At 37.7% G+C, this 19,334-nt stretch overlaps 1 protein-coding gene across 2 annotated transcripts in view; it reads right to left on the bottom strand.

Moving 5' to 3' along the window:
* The window catches only part of UNC13C (unc-13 homolog C), a 632,546-nt gene that overhangs the window by 243,311 nt on the left and 369,901 nt on the right, over positions 1 to 19,334 (bottom strand). For both annotated transcript variants that reach the window (XM_062204781.1, XM_062204780.1), the window contains one exon: positions 2,046 to 2,179. In XM_062204781.1, coding sequence (XP_062060765.1) covers positions 2,046 to 2,179 — 134 coding nt within the window. The remainder of the gene's footprint in view (positions 1 to 2,045; positions 2,180 to 19,334) is intronic.

The following is a 19,334-nucleotide window of genomic DNA, read 5'->3' as shown; positions in this document are numbered from 1 at the left end:
CCAATCCAGCTCCCTGCTAATGGCCTGGGAAAGCAGCAGAAGATGGCCCAAGTCCTTGGGCCCCTGACCGCACATGGGAGATCTGGAAGAAGCTCCTGGCTTGAGACCAGCCTAGCTCCGCTGGTTGTAGCTATTTGGGGAGTCAACCTGCAGATGGAAACTTCTCTCTCTCTCTCCCTCTCCCTCTCCCTCTCTCTCTCTCTCTAACTCTGGATTTCAAATAAATAAATACATCTTTAAGTAAAATTTTTAAAAATTAATAAACAGATTTACTTATTTGAAAGGCATAGGGACAGAGAGAAAGAGAGACAGGGTTGTCCTCCATCTTCTGCTTCACTCCCCAGATGACTTCAATAGCTTGTAGACTGGGCCAAAGTCAGGAGCTAGAAACTCCTGCTGGGTCTCCCATGTGGGTGGCAGGAGCCCAAGTACGTGGGTTACCACCTGCTGCTTCCCAGGCACATAAGCAGGAAGCTAGATTAGAAGCCTGATATCTGGGTTTGGAAGCAGGCATTCGGATATGGGACATGGGTTTCAAGAAGCAGTCAGTGCAATCTCTTTGATTAAACACAAAACCATTGCCAAGAAATTTTAATTTGCTTTTCTCAGCAAATATTTGTTTTCAATCACAGTCATTTATCAGATGGCCTATGCCAGCCTGAGGGCACTGTCTTGAAACAAACTGTTGATTTACTGATCTTTAAGACATCTACTTTGTCCTCAAGAAAAGGCCAACAAGTGAAAAGACAAGATATTCTATTCCAAAGAGCTTCCAGAGATCTGGGAATGACTTCCTATGTCCCACAACAGCATGCAGACATGGCATGGATCAAGAGATCTCCTGGGCTGAACAGAAGAGAATAAAAGAGCAAAGTCTTACAGAAAATCACCAGAACACAATATGACCACCAGAATAAAAGGTCAATGGAAAGACTGGGTTTAGGGGAAGAGGGAGAATAGAACGAAAAGCCAAAGCTGACACTGTGCTGGTTGCTTATCAAAGACAGGACCATTTTCTCCAGAATTATGAGAAGTTGGGGGCAGGTGAAAATGGGTAGTTAAGAGTCAGAAAAGGGTGAACAATGGGAAATTAAATTTAGAATACCTGCAATTGGAATCATAATTGGATTCAACATAAACTTTGACCCTGTCTTGACCCATGTAAAGAATAAGAAATAATGGAACCTTTGAGTTTGAACTTGCTTCTTTGTTCTACTTCATTCTTGGTGTATATTTCTGCCCACATCATTTCTGCTCCCACCAGTATGTCAGGATAACCTCCCTTTTATCTGGAGAGCATGTGTCTGGTTGGCATTTTACTGTTATTTTGCTTTTACTGCCTTTAGTGTGTGGGTGTGAAATAAAAACTAAATGTGCAACATTAAAGTTGAATTGGATCTCAGAAATCATGGGTGATATGTCCTTATTTTACTTTGGAGAAAAACTGAGACCCAGGGAAATTAGATAATTTTTTCCAGGTATCATAGCTGGTGCCATTGTGATAAGATCATGAATAGCCATGAATTTTAGCCCATTTACTTTGTTTTGGAGGCACAGACTTTAGGATGTAATTTGCTGAAATGGACGTGTTCTATTAAATACCACATTAAATTTTTAAAGCCAATATGCACAACAATTTTGAAAGCTTATTTTGGACAAACTGTGACTATTAAAAAGCTGTAATGGAATGTGCTTCACACTAGCTTGTCAACATTCTTTATAGTTAGGAGGGGAGTATTCTTCTTCCCTTTTGAGACAGTGGTATAGTTATGAAAGGAATTAGAAGAAAGAAGAAACATTTATATCAAATAAGAATCAAATATTGGGAGGTATCTCTGTCCATGTCCAAAGAATCATACCTTATGGGCCTCAAACACAAAGTCCATATTATCACTGACATCTCTACCATACAAGTAGAGAACTGTTCTTTTTACTGTTCAATTCTGGAAAAGCTTGCCATTACCATGGGAGCATAAGCTATGCCTAAAACACCTAGTTTAAACTAATGTCATAAAATCCATTAATTTCCAAAGCAGTGTACTTACTGATTCAGGACAGGTGTGTAGGCGGTTTTATCCTCATCAATAATAGTGACCATCAGGGTAATAAGTTGGGGCCAAAAATCCAAATTCTTGGTAGTTGGTCCCTGTTCCTCCCGAGGAATGTCTTGTTTCTTACTCTGTCCACAAGGTCACACAACATGCAAAAGAGAAGGTCAAATGGGGTGACTTTAGTAAGATGTCACTGCCAAACAGGAGGATCAGAGTTAAGTGAGGACGGAAAATACTCAGGTCACGTGAGCCAAAGCTACTACCTCAGGTTTCCTTTTTCATTGAATGGCATCCCATAGGCTAAACTCACAGTGGTCAGGCTTGTCTTTCTAATCTCTCTTTTTATAAACTTCCATCACTCTTTGGTTTTGTTTTGTTTTGTTTTTGGTTCTGAAGTGGAGGATTTTCTTCAATCTATTACTGTGCATGACCTAAAATTACTATTGAAGGAACCAGTCTTTGAACATTGATTCTCCCAAGGATAGAGACCAAGTTTAATGTACAAAGATGTATGAAAATTTCTTTTAAATATTTTCCCAAAGTCACATTTACCAAGTGTGCAGAACTCAAATTTTTCTGATTATAAAATCAGTAAGTCAGTACTGTTAATTTTTACTCTCTGTAAATATATTTATATACATATATCTACTATCACACAAATTTCTTGGATCTCTCCCATTGTGCGCACAATTTTATGTGTCAATATATTCTGAGTCAGTTTTCCAACTCTGCCTTTTTTCTCCCCCCCATTTGAATTACATTTGACTCCTGCTAAATTCACTATGTAAGCTGGCTGCCTGAATTCTACAACTGTCACTTAGAGAAAGCAGAATGTAGCCATTGGTCTATGATGATCTCAGTTTACTTTGAAGTTAACAGACTACAATAATAACTTCTCAGGTTTCACAGATAAAGTCCATACTCAATAGATATAATTCTTTACAATATAAAAGCAAATTATTCTAATAATTTATTTTGTGAGTATTCTTCTTAGAAAATTCATTTCATATTTAATTTTTGAATTAGGCAAAAATACAAAGGCATATATTTCTATTGCATTGTACAATTAAGCTGGAAGAATGATGGCTTCTGTGATTGTTAGTGCTAAAACATTGATGAATTTATAAGTATAGGATATATGAAGACTCCCATTGTGGCTCAGAAAACTCAAAACTCTGAAAAATGTGTGTTAGTTTCTGTTGTGTTCTGATGCGATCAGATCCCTTACCCTGAGCTGAAGAGTACCACATACTTACCTTTTAACAAGACATGCAACTATACTTTTTGAGTGACAATGCTACTGTGTATATAAGTTAGAATAAACTCTCATGGTGAATCCACTTACTTCTAGAGCCCTCCAAGCACATATGACAAGGCATGTTATCCTAAGGTGTTTCCAAGAGTCACTGCTCTACTTTATGTTTGAAAAGCAACAAATGTTAAAACATGCAGAACTAAAATAAAAATTACTTCAATTTGCCAGAATGAACTAAAAGCTAAAGGATGAACATGACAGTCTCTTGACTACCATCTGAAACTGCTTGGCAGTCTTCCTCCCTTAAAGGAATTACTTCTTAAGGTGTAACAAGGTAAAGCAGTGGAAGAAAAAGGCAGGCTTATAAATATATGGCTTGACTGACTTTAAACTTTTGATTGAAATTTATCTCTATTTTCTGAAGAGGACTTTAATATTGTTACAATAATATAATTATGAACTCATTATATTAAGTTCAATAGATCACTGTGAAGTATTTATAAATCTGGAGACGCTAGTGAGTTGTGACAGCTATACATAAAATTATTTCTGATGCCTACAGTGGACTACTTTAGAATATTATCACTAATCATCATGATATATAGAACTATACTACATGTCTTCCATATTTTAAGTAAACAGATTCAATCAAAGCAAGTTACATTATATGTTTAACATCACAGACTGTTTTACACAATGAAAGTACTAAATTGCATTACATTCCCACTGAGAGTGTTTGAGAGTTCCCAGTTCGCCATATCTACCAGCATTTATTATTTGTTGCCCTTTTGAAAATAGCCATTCTAACTAGAGTGAGGTGACTGATGATTGATGATCTACCATGATTTTTATTTTTCATTTCCCTGATGGCTAATGATACTGAACATTATGTACTTGTTAGCCATTGGTATTTATTCTTTTGACAAATGTCTATTCAGATCCTTTGTTCATTTCTTAACTCAGTTATCTGTGTTTCTGTCATTCAGTTTTAAAAGTTCCTTATATATTATGGATGTTAATCTTTTGTCAGATGAATAGTTTATGAATATTTTCTCCCATTCTGTTGGTTGCCTCTTCACTCCCTTACTTCTTTTAATCTACAGAATGTTACAGTTTGATATATCCCTTTGGTCTAGTTTTGCTTTTGTTGCCTATGCTTTTTATTTAAAAAAAAAAAATCATTGCCCACACTGATGTCTGGAAGTTTTTCCCATATGTTTTTTTCTTAGAAGTTTCATGCTTTCAGGTCTTACATTTAGGTCTTCAATCTATTTTAAGTTGGTTTTTGCATATGGTAAGAGTTAGGAGATGGGGGCTCAAGCTTATTTTTTTTTTTTTTTTGTATATATGTGTCCAGCTTCCTCAGCACAATTTATTGAATGAGTCTGTCCTTTCTCCAACATATGTTTGAGTGTTTTCATTGGGGACAGTTGGCTATAAATGCATGAATTCATACTTGGGATCTCTATGTAGTTTATGTGTCTGTTTGAATGCCATCAGCATACTGTTTTGATTACTTTAACTGTAGTATCTTGTGAAATAACATGTTGTGTTACCCCTAACTTAGTTCCTTTTGTTTCAAATTGTTTCAAATATTTGGAGGCTTCTTGGGCTGCCAAAGGAATTTTAAGATTGTAGTTTCTAGTTACTCAAAAAAAGGTCATGAATATTTTGATACAGAATGCACTGAATCAGTAAATTGTCTTCACTGGTTTGAGTATTTTAACAATACAATTCATGAACTTGGGAAGCCTTTCCATTTCTGTGTGTCTTCCTCAATTGATGTCTGATAATTTTAATCATAGAGGGCTTTAAGATCCTTGGTTAAATTTATTCCAAGGTATTTTATTTTTATACCTATTGTGAATTGCTTGCTCTTAAGCTTTTTTTTATCTTATAATTTCTTTATCAATATGTTTGCTAACAAAATAAAAAATGTGATTGGTTTTTGTGTCTTGATTTTGTTTCCTGCAATTTTACTTAATTTGTTTATCAGTTCTAGTAGTTTTTCATGGGAGCTTCAGATTTTTCTATATATAAAATCATATCATCTACAAACAAAGATAATTTGATTTCCTCCTCTACTTTCCTAATTTCTTTGGCTGATAATTCCAGTACTAGAGAAAATGAGAATGATAAGAGTGGGCATCCTTGTCTGATTCCAGATCTTAGAGGAAATTTTCATTGTGTGAAGATTCCTATAGGATAAATGTTCCTCTGAAGACACTTTAGGAAACAGAATACTACAAACAGAGATGCAGAGGTCAAATTTTGAAGAATCTTGTGTGTTGTGTCAAGGATTTTGCATTAAATCAAATTTGAAAGATAACATTAAAATATTTAAAACATGGGAGTACTTTATTACACTTATATTTTAAATTACTTTTCAGAAGCATTTTAATAAAGAGGAAGGGGCACATTTAGGGAAGAGTTAATATGAAAAATTGGCAGAACTCTGACTAGTTGGTGAGAAAGAAAAGACAAGTAAGAATCAAAGGGCGCTTTCTAGAAGGCAATTAGGTAGAGGAGTGTGTAATTTCAAAAGCACATGGACTATTGATGTACATAGAAGAATTTAAGGGTATATGTAGCACCAGAAATCATGGTTTACGAGATTAATCATAGAGAGCGAAGAGCATTCACGGCCATCAGGAAATCTTTGGTGAAAAATCTTTAAAAGAATACAATAAAAATTTACAAAGCCAAGGTATTATAGGAGGAGAGAGTTTCCTAGTAAAATGAGAGATATTGGGACTCAGAGTATATGTGGAAAGATTAGCTTCAAGTACAAATGAAGAACATGGCTTTTTCTGAGTCAGAGGATAAAGACCTAGCAGATAAGTCTCACTGAGGATGAGAAATGACAGCTAGGAATCTGCATCCTGGGGGAAAAAAAAAAGAGAGAGAGAGAGAGAGAGAGAGAGAGAGAGAGAGAGAGATGGTTGGGCAGGCTGTGAGAGAAACAGCAGAAGTCTGAAATAGCACCAGCAAGAAATGAGAGAGCGCCTTGAATTGGACGCACAGTGGCACTGCCCTGTAGCTTGAGACCTCAGGTGAGGCTGGGTTCCTGAATTTACTGTGACACCTGTCCTCACAATCATGAGTGGTCTCCAGTCCTGGACCTGGAAGCCAAGGGAAGGGGGTTTTGGATTTACTACGAGAGTGCACAGTGAAAGTAGGAATGGATAAAGATATTTGAATGCTGACAAGAGTATATGAAGTACTGGAACATACTTGCAAAGAAGAAAAGAGAATAACTGAAAGGTAGAGAAAAAGATCAAGAGGGAGGGAGTGAAAAAGAAAAAAGCACAGGAGATGGATTCAGTAAAATATTTGTGCTTAGGTATTCAGACCATGAGAGTAGGAGGCAAGAGAGATGAGGTAAAGGGCTCTCGATTTGAAGTTGAGGAAAGCCAGATGAAAGGATTCGCGCCGGCGCCTTGGCTCACTAGGCTAATCCTCTGCCTTGCGGCACCGGCACACCGGGTTCTAGTCCCGGTTGGGGCGCCGAATTCTGTCCCGGTTGCCCCTCTTCCAGGCCAGCTCTCTGCTGTGGCCCGGGAGTGCAGTGGAGGATGGCCCAAGTGCTTGGGCCCTGCACCCCATGGGAGACCAGGAGAAGCACCTGGCTCCTGCCTTCGGATCAGAGCGGTGCGCTGGCCGAGGCGCGCCAGCCGCGGCAGCCATTGGAGGGTGAACCAATGGCAAAGGAAGACCTTTTTCTCTGTCTCTCTCTCACTGTCCACTCTGCCTGTCAAAAAAAAAGAAAAAGAAAAAGAAAAAAAAAAGAAAGAAAGAAATAATTTGCCAGGTAAGACAAGGAAGCTGTGCCATTTCTGAAAAGAATTTTCAGAATGTGTATTTGAATGTGTATAGATGGGTGACTACTGTAACGTGCATGAAGATGGCTTTACTTCAAGGCAGGTAAGTAATGGTTAGTCATCTTGGCAACAGCTTTATTGATGCTAAGCATTTGAAACACCAGGAAAGGGTGGATATACAGACAGACAAAAAGAAAATGAGATGGGGTGAGCCTGGATATTTAAAATGAAATGAGCTTCAAAGTGTTACAAAATGTAGCAAGACAAAATTAATATTAAATTAGTAATTAGATAACCTTTACATAACATCTTTACTTTTATTGAACCAACTTCACAGCTTCCCATTGCCAACAACCACCATTCGATTGCACCTGAGCCTCCCCTGTCTGTCACAACAAGGCTTTCCCACTTCCCTGCCTGCTTTTGAGTCTCTGGCAAATGCAAGTGATGGTGATTGAATTCTTTGCTATAGTAAGACACAAATAATCTTTACTTATTCTCATTTGGGTGGTCTTCATTTATTTCTAAATGTTAAAATAAAATATAGTTAATCTCATTTTGGAGAAGAATAAATTGAAATTTATCTCAATTCCTACTCCCTCTTCTTAACTGAAAACAAAATGTGTAGATGATAGTCTTGGTTTTTGCTTTTTAGCCTCAACATCAATATATGGTTATATTGTTTATAGGCACAGGCAGCAACTGGTAGCTTTGGGATCCGCAAGGAGAGAAGGCCTATACTTCCGGGAATGGAGAGTCCCTGCCTGTACTTTCCGGGAAGAAAAGTCCTTGTCAAGGTCCCCACAAGTGCCTAAAGGTCAACCAATGAGGCTCAGACCTTCTGAAACCTTTAACCCCCACACCCTGTATCTATAAAAGGAGCCCTCCCAACTTCTGATGTGCAACTTCCCCGGCCCCCGCCCTGATGGGACCTGGGAACCTTGCCGGGAAGCAGAATCCCAATAAAAGCTTTTGAATTAATTGATTTGTCTGCCTGGGAAGATTTGTTACGCACCAGACACCTTGCAGCAACCATTTCTAATAATACTGAGCTAAGTTTTCCTTCCAGTTTTATGTACTGAATTAAGAGGAAAGGTTTTAGAAGACAAAGTTACGGATGCCCATGCATTTTCTGAATTCTTGACTGTTAAAACTACTGAGTAACTCATTTGAAGTTTGAGAGCTATGGGCACAATCTAGTTTTAAATTAATTTCCAATTGATTTTTCCAAGTTCTAGAGAATTATTTAGTATGACCATTTTATTGTCAGTACCCTATTGTTCTAAAGGTTTCAACTGAAGTTGTTAATATTTACTGTTCATAGAATCACGGTTCTTTCATTTGCTTTTCATAACAGTATTGGTTAAATTATGCTCAATTATGAACAGCAGAAAATCAGTCCTGGATACAAGGACAAAATCAAAGGTGTTAGCTCTTAACTTTTCACACACTCCTTCCTCTGCTTTCACAAGTAGAAAACCATCATATGATGGTATCCACAATGCATGTATTAGGATAGCTTTTCTTGGTAATTCTAGGAGGCTAAATTCCAGCTGGTTTTCTGGTTACACATAATGAATTCAATCTATTCTTTTGGTGTGAAGGGGTGGCCAAGAAGTCAAAAAATCAACGTATAAAATGTTTCATGAAAGTTTCAATCTAGAAAAGTAAGGTGTGGGTGGGAGGGAAGTTATGTGAGGGAAAAGCCATTGTAACCCATAAACTGTACTTTGGAAATTTATTTTTATTAAATAAAAGTTTAAAAAAAAGAAAAATAAGGTGAAAGAGGAGAATAATTGTGAGGATATATTAACTTTATGTGAGAAAATTGTGTTCCCTCACAGAGATTTTTAGAATCTCTTTCCTTCATCAGCTCAGACAAAGGAAGGCAGGCTATATTCCAGGATTCTGCATCTGGAGTGAAATCAAGCAGACAATCCAAAGACAAACACAGGAGAGAAAAAGATACAGAAATCTTGCAGAAATACATGCGAACTTTTTTTTGCTCTTACTTTTTCTAAACTTTTGACAACAGCTCATCGCTCCGCCCACAACACTGCATCTTTCTTCACTGTGACTTAACCACACCTCAGCACTAAAAAGGCTACAGAGAGCATCCAGTGTGATTTCTAAAGATGTAGAAACTAAACTTGGGATAGTGCAAAGTGATCTATCCAAGATCATATAAGGTGAAAAAATAAAGAAAAAACAGGTCCTGAAGATTGAATATTCTCCAAAAGAACTTAGTACACTTTACTCTCTTCTCCTAAAGTTAAAAAAAAAAAATCACTTCATTTATATAGCAGAAAATAGAGTTACATTTGCTTTTCAAGGCGTAAAGAAGCAAAAGAAGTACTAATAAATAGGTCGTCCTTTCCTAATTAAAAAAGTGTGAAAGCCACTGCTAAATCTAAGCATGAGTATTTTAAGTTTATGATGTAAAAATCTCCCTATATATCTTAAAACCTAATATAAACAGAGCATAAGATTGTGTCAATATTTCTCTTTCCTTTTGTCTTTTCCCTCTCTCTCCCTCTCTCTCCCCTCTTTTTCCCTCCCTCCCCATCTCTCTCTCTCTCTCTCCCAACTTCATCATCTTTGATTTACTTACTTTCATGGTTATTCCCACTATTAATATTTAATGCCAATTTCAAAATATTGACTACCCAAACTGATCTGTACTTTGCATCAATTTAATTTCCCAAAAAATCCCAAGCACGTCTTTCCTTGTAGTTGAGTGGGATTTCTTTATTCACATTTAAGATGTTAATATATATCATTTTATCTGTCAATTTAAAAAATAATAAATTAAAATATGCATAGGAAAAATTTCATGAGAATCCATGAATTATAGCACATACAGATAAATTAAAAAGAACATATTGAGGAGTGAGATTAAAGACTATATTCAAAGTTGCTTTCCACTAGTGTTTTTCCAGGTCTGGCCCATGGAGCATCTATGTTGTTATATATACTTGATGTTAAAGAATCTAGCATAGATCTACTAAATCAGGTGAAGTGGACATATGGCCTTGGAATCCGTACTAGCATACAAGGAACTGCTCTTGTGAAGTTCCTGTGTTCATAGGAAGAACATGAGGACTCCATTACCCACATTCTAGTAACTGGTGTTGCCTGTTATTGTCAAGTAATAAAATAGGCCTGTCCTGGATGCCATGTATCAGTCAAGGGTTTTCTAGACTTTGCACTTGTCATGATAACAAACACTTCTCTTTCGTCTACATCTGTCAAATTTCCATCTACATACAGTTACCTAAGAGGAGGTGGACTATCTTACTGCATATTTATAGTATCCCTTGATGGATTCCAATGCTAGATCCTTCTGTAAAACACTACTTTTAAAATGTATATTCACTAGAAAATTTCTGCAATTCTTAAATAACTTAGTATACTGTTACTAACTGAGAATAAAAAACTGAGGAACTGGTTGTCTTGAAAATGATCATGGGGGTGGGGCAGGTGTTGTGGTGCAGATGCTGCTGCTGTTTGGGAGGCCTGCAGCCCTCACTGAAGTGAGCATTGTCATGGCTCCTCAGCCTCCAATCCCGCGAGTGTACCTGGGAAGGCACCAGATGATGGCCCAAGCACTTGGGTCCCTGCCACACATGTGGGAGACCTGGATGAAATTCCACACTCCTGGATGTGGAATGGACCAGGTCTGGCCATTGCAGGCATTTGGGGCAGTAAACCAGTGGATGGAAGATTCTCTCTCTCTCTCTCTCCCCCCACCTCTCTCTCTGACATCCTCTCTCTGTCCCTCTCCTCTCTGGCACTCTGTCTTTCAAGTAATAAAAACGAATGATCATTGGAAACTAAAACTACGTCAGTCTGATGAGGAAAAAAAAATTTCCAGATAATAGGATATTTCATTTATTGACAGCAATATTTTTAAATAACTTCACTAGATTCTTTCAGTTTCAAAAAATCAGAGGAGCCTGCACCGTGGCTCACTTGGCTATCCTCCGCCTGCGGCGCTGATACCCCGGGTTCTAGTCCCAGTTTGGGCGCCGGTTCTGCCCCCGTTGCTCTTCTTCCAGTCCAGCTCTCTGCTGTGGCCCAGGAGTGCAGTGGAGGATGGCCCAAGTGCTTGGGCCCTGCACCTGTTTGGGAGACCAGGAGAAGCACCTGGCTCCTGGCTTCAGCTCAGTGCAGTGCGCCGGCCGTAGAGGCCATTTGAGCTGAACCAATGGAAGGAAGACCTTTCTCTCTGTCTCTCTCTCTCACTATCTAACTCTGCCTGTCAAAAAAAAAAAAAATCAGAGGTATCCTGGCTTTTAAATTCTAAAGCATCATAGTATAATAGAAAAATAATATATATAAAATAGAAAAATAAAATTGAACATGGTATCAAAAATATATTCTAGCTTCAGCTTACGAATATGTTTAATTAATTTGGAATGGCATTAATCTCTTCAAACTTCAGATTCCTTTATATATATTTATACATATACACAATAATTTATTGTATATTTTATAAGGAACTAGAAGAGAGTAGCTCAAAGTTTTCCAGAACAAAACAAAAAAAAATTATGAATGTTTAAGGAGATGGAAATTTTAATTATGCTGATTTGATCATTAAACATTTTACTTATGTATTGAATTACCACACTAATGCCCCATAAATATGGGCAAACATATGTTAATGAAAAAATAACACCTATCACTTGTAAATAGATTATGATATAGCTGGGTTATTTAAAAATTGCCTTCTACAAATCTATGTCTTTTAACTGCAGTGTCAAATTTCACATTCCTAACATTGAAATGTTATACCTATGATGATTCTAACAATCACAGATGGTTCCTGGCTTACCAGGGATTTTACTTATAATTGTGTTACTCTACAATATTGCAAAAGCTAGATGCATTCATTGTAAACCATACATGGGCATCTGGAGTTTGATCTTTCCCTGGGCCAATATGTGGTACAGCTCTCTCTTAAGATGTAGTCAGCCACGCAATCTCAAAGCTAAATGATCTCCTCCACAGTGTATTGAGTTGGTAAGCTATGATATTTAGTAGGCTAGGTATCCTAAATGCATTTTCAATGTATGATATTTTCAACTTAAGGAGAGTTTATCAGGATATAATCCTATTGTAAATCAAAGAGTATCTATACAGAGGTACTTCAAAAATTCATAGAAAAATAAAATTAAATTATATTACAAAAATTTTTGTATAGCTTTTATGCCATTTTTCATAAAATTTTTGAAGCTCAATCATGTTTATAAAATATCTTTAAAAATAGATATTTGTTACCTTAATACATGAATGTTCACATTTAATTAAATTTATAGTATATGCCCTATAAAACTGACAGAGTTCTTGGCAGGACCCCAGAAGAGATGCATATGAAAATTTCTTGGATATAAACCATCACTACTATTTTAATGGTTAAAGTAATAGTTTTATTCTTTCCTCTTTACATAAATTGACTTAGAATGAAAAATGAAGATGTAATAGATCAATCTGATGGCAATTTCTCTTCCATTTGAGATGTCATATCTGTAAATAGCGGATAGTGCTTCAACCAAGATAAGCAAATGTCAGAGAATGTGGTAACCAATTTTCAATACACAATGAATTATTCTATAGAAGAAGATTAAAACATAAATTGTGGGCCAGCATTGTGGCATAGCTGGTAAAGCCACCACTTGTGAAGTCGGCATCCCATGTGCGTGCCTGTTAGTGTCTCGGCTACTCCATTTCCCATCAGGATCCCTGCTGATGGACTGGAAAAAGCAATGAAAGACGGCCCAAGTGCTTGCGCCCTTGCCATCCCTGAGGGAGACCTGGATAAAGTTTCTGGCTCCTGGCTTGTGCCTGGTCTAGCCCTGGTGTGTGGCCATCTAGGGAGTGAACGAGTAGATGGAAAATATCTGTCTCTCCATCTCTCATTCTTTCTGACATTCAAATAAATAAAATATTTTTAAAAATAAATTGGACTTGTAAAGAAAATAATATTAATGTTTATGAATAAAATTTTCAATAGATTAGACTTCAATACAATATAAGAAAAATTTTCTAAATATAGACATTCCCAAAAGTTATAAATTCCAAACATAAAAAAACCTTTTGTTAGGGAGTGTTGTACATGGAATCCCTTCTCCATAGTTTCTCTAAAAATTGGAATTTAAAAAAAATTAATACATATTTCTAAAAGTATATGCCTGAAAGTGGCCTCTCACATGTATACTTCTAATTTGAAGTCTTAAGAAATTAGCAACTGCCCATTCTAGTGTCTTAGAACATCTGCTCTTTAAATTCAGTCATCATGGCACACACACCATAAAATCTCACAAGAAAGCCCAAACAGCCCTTTGGAGAGGTCGAGGCAGAAAAGAACGGAAAGATCTGGTGGACTTCCCAGCCAATAGCTAGTACCACTTTGCCCAGTGAGGAAGCCTTTGGAAGTCCACCAGCTCCTAACTATGCCAGCTGAAGCCACATGGAACAGAGATAAGAGGTTATCATGCAGCTCTGGCTCATTTTATAGATCTACGAGTGAAATAGACTACCATCATTCTTTTGAACAGTTAAGTTTTGGGGTGATTTGTTATTATTTAATTATTGTTATTATTGAATAACAAACTACTGAAATAGAATTTGACACTGGAAGTGGGACCTTAATGTAATAAAAACATAAAACATGTGACATTGATTTGGACTGAGTGGGAGTGGGCAGAAACTGGAAGGGCTCCAAAGAGATTGTTAGGGAATATGGAGATTTGTTGGTGAGAGCTCAAAACACAGCAAGGAAATATTTTATTTCAGGCAAGATAAAAGGTTGCTCCTGTTACTTTCTAGGGGAAATGTGGCCACGCTATAACCTGCAGGAAGTATGGAACATAAAAACTAAAATGCAAACTGGTAGACTCAGCAAAATGCTGACAACTTCATGGATTTTCTGTTAGTCGTGTAGAATAAGAAACAACTGCAGGGGTAAGTGGCCTCAGAGCAAAACTGATTAATTTCCAATCAGAATTCAGGGGGAATACAAAGATTCCAGTTCTCTTTGGATTCAAAAATATTTTCTCACCCTCAGTCTCTCCAGAAATCAAGATTCTCAATATAAGAAATACCTTCATAGAACACATCAAATTCAATATGCTTGACTAGTATATGTTTAACTTTGTAAGATAGCTGGGTCCAACAGAAAGTTTCCAAGTACTCAGGTATCTTGTATAGTTTCTAAGAATCTGAAGTGCACTGTTCCACAGGCCTATAATTTTAAATCTAAGGTAGAGAAGGTGCATCTCAGAAAGAAATATCAGTATTGCTTTTATCTAACACAATGTCCACATGTACTTGAAATAAATGCACCCAAGTTTGGACTGAAAGTGATTGAGTCGGTATAAAATAAATGCAGTCTTTGACTCTCCAAACTGTATGGTAAGTAAACAGACTAGAAAGCTACTTCGTTGGAATCATGAACCATTTATTGATGAACAGATGACTCAAACTCAAGACCAAGAGCACAGAGAATAGAGCTACATGTCAAGAAGAATCATCCTGCCTGTGCCGCGGCTCACTAGGCTAATCCTCCTCCTGTGGCGCCGGTACTCCAGGTTCTAGTCCTGGTTGGGGCGCCGGATTCTGTCCGGTTGCTCCTCTTCCAGTCCAGCTCTCTGCTGTGGCCCAGGAAGGCAGTGGAGGATGGCCCAAGTGCTTGGGCGCCTGCCCCCGCATGGGAGACCAGGAGGAAGCACCTGGCTCCTGGCTTCGGATTGGCACAGTGCGCTGGCTGTAGTGGCCATTTGGGGTGTGAACCAACAGAAAAAAAAGATGACCTTTCTCTCTGTCTCTCTCCCTCTCTCACTGTCTAACTGCCTGTCCAAAAAAAAAAAAAAAAAGAAAGAAAAAAGATAAAGAGAAAGAATCATCCCAAGAGAGTATGACTAGGGTAATCAAGAACTGGGAACATGGTCCTGGCTCAATTTCAGAATTTCAATAGACAAGTGGCTGTGTGTTTTCTGTTCCCTCCTTTTTGGAACAGGAACAGAATCCCTTACTACAGTTACCCTATTTCTATATCAACACTTTTCTGCTGTATTGGGTGTGTTAGGATGTGAACAAATTGTCCCTTTAGTTTCTGAGTTTTGGGGTAAAAAGGAACCCTACTTAGGCCACTATACCCAAGGAGTCTCATCTCTATTTGGACCATTTTTAGATGGATCCAAAATTTTTTAAAGCATGGGCCTAATTCTATAATATATATGCATTATGTGATTCATGCATTCATGCCCTTTCCCCTCCTCCCTGTTTGGCACAAATGATAAGGTGGCAGAACCACAAGGTACTAGGGACCTCATTCACTCCATCACTGCCTGTTGTTTGTAGATTAGAGTGTCACATCCCTGTAGCCCATCTAACTTTAGTGCATCTCTGTGGTAGTTCCATGTGTGTTGCTAAGGTTGCCAAGGTCCTTCTTGCTGAAACCTGTGCCTGTTTTACTGCTCAGTAAAATAAAATTGTAAAGTCATACAAGGCTTTTCTTCCTCATTCAGGTGTGATCAAAATGCAAGGGATTTAACAGTTGAGCACTCAACATATTCGTATCCTAGGAATACCACAACAAATTACATGGGATTGGAAACTTGGAACATGAGTATATTCTTTCACAGTTTTGGAGGTGAAAAGTCTGAATTGAAGATACCATCATGGTTGGTTCTTTCTGGAGGCTGTGAGAGATATCCCTTTCTATCCTCTCTCCTCGCTTTAAGGACTGTTAGCAACCCTTGAGACTCTTCAGATGGCGACCACAGAACTCCACTCTCTGCTCTGTGTTTACAGGGCTGTCTTCTCTCTGGTGTCTCTGTTTGCTAGTTTTCTAACTCCTTTAAGAATACTTCCCATTGGACTTACGGCATGCTGCAACTTAGGATGATATTACTTTTAAATGCTTAACTATTTTATATCTGCAAATGCCCTCACATTTTGAGGTTCTGAGTGGGGAAACCTTTTTTGGGGAAGGGCTCCATTAAACCACTGCATTCTCCATCCTCCCTCGGGACCATATGGGATGTGTTCTGTGGTTCACCAGTCGGTTTTCAGAGGAAAAGAGACTCAATTTGCCATGGAAGTCACCAGTTCATAGCAGCCTTCATTGTTCTCTCTTACTTTTCTTACTTTCTTTACATATTCAACTTCTCTTTCCTGAAATCATATCTCAAGTGCGGTACCTACATGCTTTTTTCTTTTAGACTTTGCTTTTAAAGATTCCAAGATATGACATGAAGCCCAAGTAGACTGAGTTTTACAGACTTTCCCTGAGGGAGAATAAAACTTACCATTCAAGCTTGGTGTTTAGCTTAGCACGTAAGCTGCTGGATAGGACGCCTGCCTCACAAAACTGAACCTTGGGTTTGAGATTCGGCTCTGAATCTCGACTCCAGCTTCCTGTGAATGTGGATCCTGGAAAGTGGTGCTGACTGCTCAAGTAATTGGGTTCTTGTCACTCATGTGAAAGACCTGGATGGGGTTCCTTCTCTCGACTCTACTCGTAGGCAGTTGCAGGCATCTGGGGACTAAACCAGCAACTAGGAACTCTCTCTACCTATGTGTCTTACTCTGTTTCTCAAGCAAATTAATATTTAAAAATTAAAAGGTTTATCTGTAATTCTGAACTCCATCTTTACAAAATGTAAACTCATACACTTTTTCTATGTCTCAGGTGTCACTACCATATTCCTTATGTTTCTGTCAAAGTTATCTTCTCAAAACCCCTTTTTTCCTTAGTCTTGAAATATTATGCATAACTTTTGTTGTAGATTCAGGATTATTAAGTGTTTCAAGAAAGTACTTCTTTATATTTTATCCTTGAAATTGACAAATAATTTCTCTCTAATCCTTGAGCTCCTATAAATATACTTATCCATGGAAAAGGAATACAATTTCTTTGAAAAAAAGTATTCATTACTACAATAGTTTACAATGTACAATGAAAAGTGACTAAGTGTCTCTTTTCAATGAGTGAGGAATTCTTTTAAACATAGAAATAATAAACTTACTGCAAATACAAAAGATCCAATGGAATTTAAATAGTCAGATGGAGAAAATAAAATATTGTGAATGACGGTAAGTATATTTATTTCCTGATGCTGTGGAGCAGTTTTAACAGTAATTTAACAACAATTTCATTAATGAATGTTGATTGTCACACAGTTTCCTTGGGACGGCAGTCCTTGCACAGCTTCATGGGGCCCATCTGCTAAGTGTTCTAGAAACTCCAATCAAGGTGTTGGCTGGGGCTAGGATCTCAACTCAGGCTCAGGGTCCACATGCAAGCTCACATGGTTATTAATTTCCTTTATCTGTAGGACTCTGAAAAGCTTGATTCCTTAAGATGAGCAGGACCATCTCCCTGACATCAGTAAAGGCCTAAGCCTGCTAATAAGGAATAAACCTCCCTTGATGAGGCCGGGACCTCTATGTAATCTGTCTTTACATTAATTCCATTCAAATTGACTAGGGACCTTAATCATATCTATAAAACACATTTACCTTTAACATATAACATAATCTAAATGTTGGTTTAGATTTTCGTGTTCAATTTGTGTTTTTTTTTTTTTCCATATTATTGTATAGAAGCAAGGCATAAGTTCTACCCACACTCAAGGAAAACATTACATAAGAACATGACTCATTGGGGCTTATTTCAGAATTCTGTCAATCACTGCAGGGTAAAAGTTATTTTAACATCTTATTCAGAGGAAAGTGATATTTAATGCCCCAAATTTATCTTCTGCATGGTAGATTAGAAATTGTGAATAAGCCTTTTAATTGCCATCATTAAAATATTGAATGAAAGAGTATAATCTGTAAAGTATAAAACCACTGTGGAAAACAACCTGGAAGAATTGAGTGAAGTCACTTGTGCACACACCCTAACTCCCTGTGATTCCACAAACAGGAGAAACTCCACATTTATTCACGAGAAGACATGGACAGATCCATTTAGAGAAAATTGTTTACCATAGCCATACCTCCCCAAACTGGATATAACCTCTCCCTTACCTATAGAACATATCAAAAAGTTGTGATTTATTTATATATTGGCGTTCCTATAGTAGAACAAAAATGAGTGACCAACTATATAGCAATTACTACTTAGGGCCTAGCACCAATCTCCTACTGATAATTTTAGGTGCTAACAGCACACAATTGTGCTCTTCACTGGAAATTGTCCCCAGAAGCAAGAAATTGACTCAGCCAAGGTTGCTCCCTCTTCCTGGGTGCATTGCCAAGTGATTGGCTTGTCCTGTAGTACTAAAGTTCATTTGCTTTGCTTCAATCAGGCACGGTTTTGAAGGGACATTCCTACTTTTAACCTTCCGGAGGGACTGACTGGGTCAGCTTCTCCCTCTGCCAGATCTTGCTTTCCCACTCGACTGTATAGAGTTCTGCTGTCCAGTACCATAACCCAGCAGCTGCATGCAGATGCTGAAATCTATTTTGAAATAAAATTAATTTAAGTAGTCAATAGTTACTTGTGGTGAGTGGCTACAGCTAGTTTATTGGGTAGTACAGGAATGGAACACTTGAACCACTGCACAAAATTCTTTTGGACAGCCTATGTTAGTGCATTCGTAGGTCAAATTTCTATATGTAATTCTCTACCTCAGAATCTGTTTCCAAGGAATCTAAACTAAAACAAATTATCACAACAACAGCCTGGATCAGGATCAAACAGGATACTGAGGTCAGAGAATGAGACATAGAAGAACATATTCAGTGTGACTCCACACATACAACAGTTTAAAAACAGAATTAGATAATAAACTGCATGGAGAAAGCTATGTTTACCTATGGTAGGACTATAATGAAAGGCAAGGAAATCAGTAATACACACTGTACAACAGTGGTTATTTCTGGAAACTAGATGCTATCAGGGTAATCTTTCTAAACCTCCAATATTAGTACTTCGGTGCTCTATCAATTTTTAAACACACTTTTTTCTTAGAATATTTTTCTACTCTTTTCTTAGAATATTTTTCATAATAAAAATATCTTTAGGAGCCAGCACTGTGGCATAGTAGGTTAAGCCTTCCACCTGTGGTGCCAGCATCATACAGGGGCACCTCTTCGGCCCTGGCTGCTCCACTTCGGATCCTGCTCCCTAATAATGGCCTGGGAAAGCACCTATGTAGGAGATCTGGAAGAGGCTCCTGGCTCCTGGCTTCGGAT

Source organism: Lepus europaeus, chromosome 11, assembly GCF_033115175.1.
Source record: "Lepus europaeus isolate LE1 chromosome 11, mLepTim1.pri, whole genome shotgun sequence".
Classification (NCBI taxonomy): domain Eukaryota; kingdom Metazoa; phylum Chordata; class Mammalia; order Lagomorpha; family Leporidae; genus Lepus; species Lepus europaeus.
Note: the sequence above shows the minus strand (reverse complement) of the source record. Positions and strands in the feature narration are given on the sequence as shown.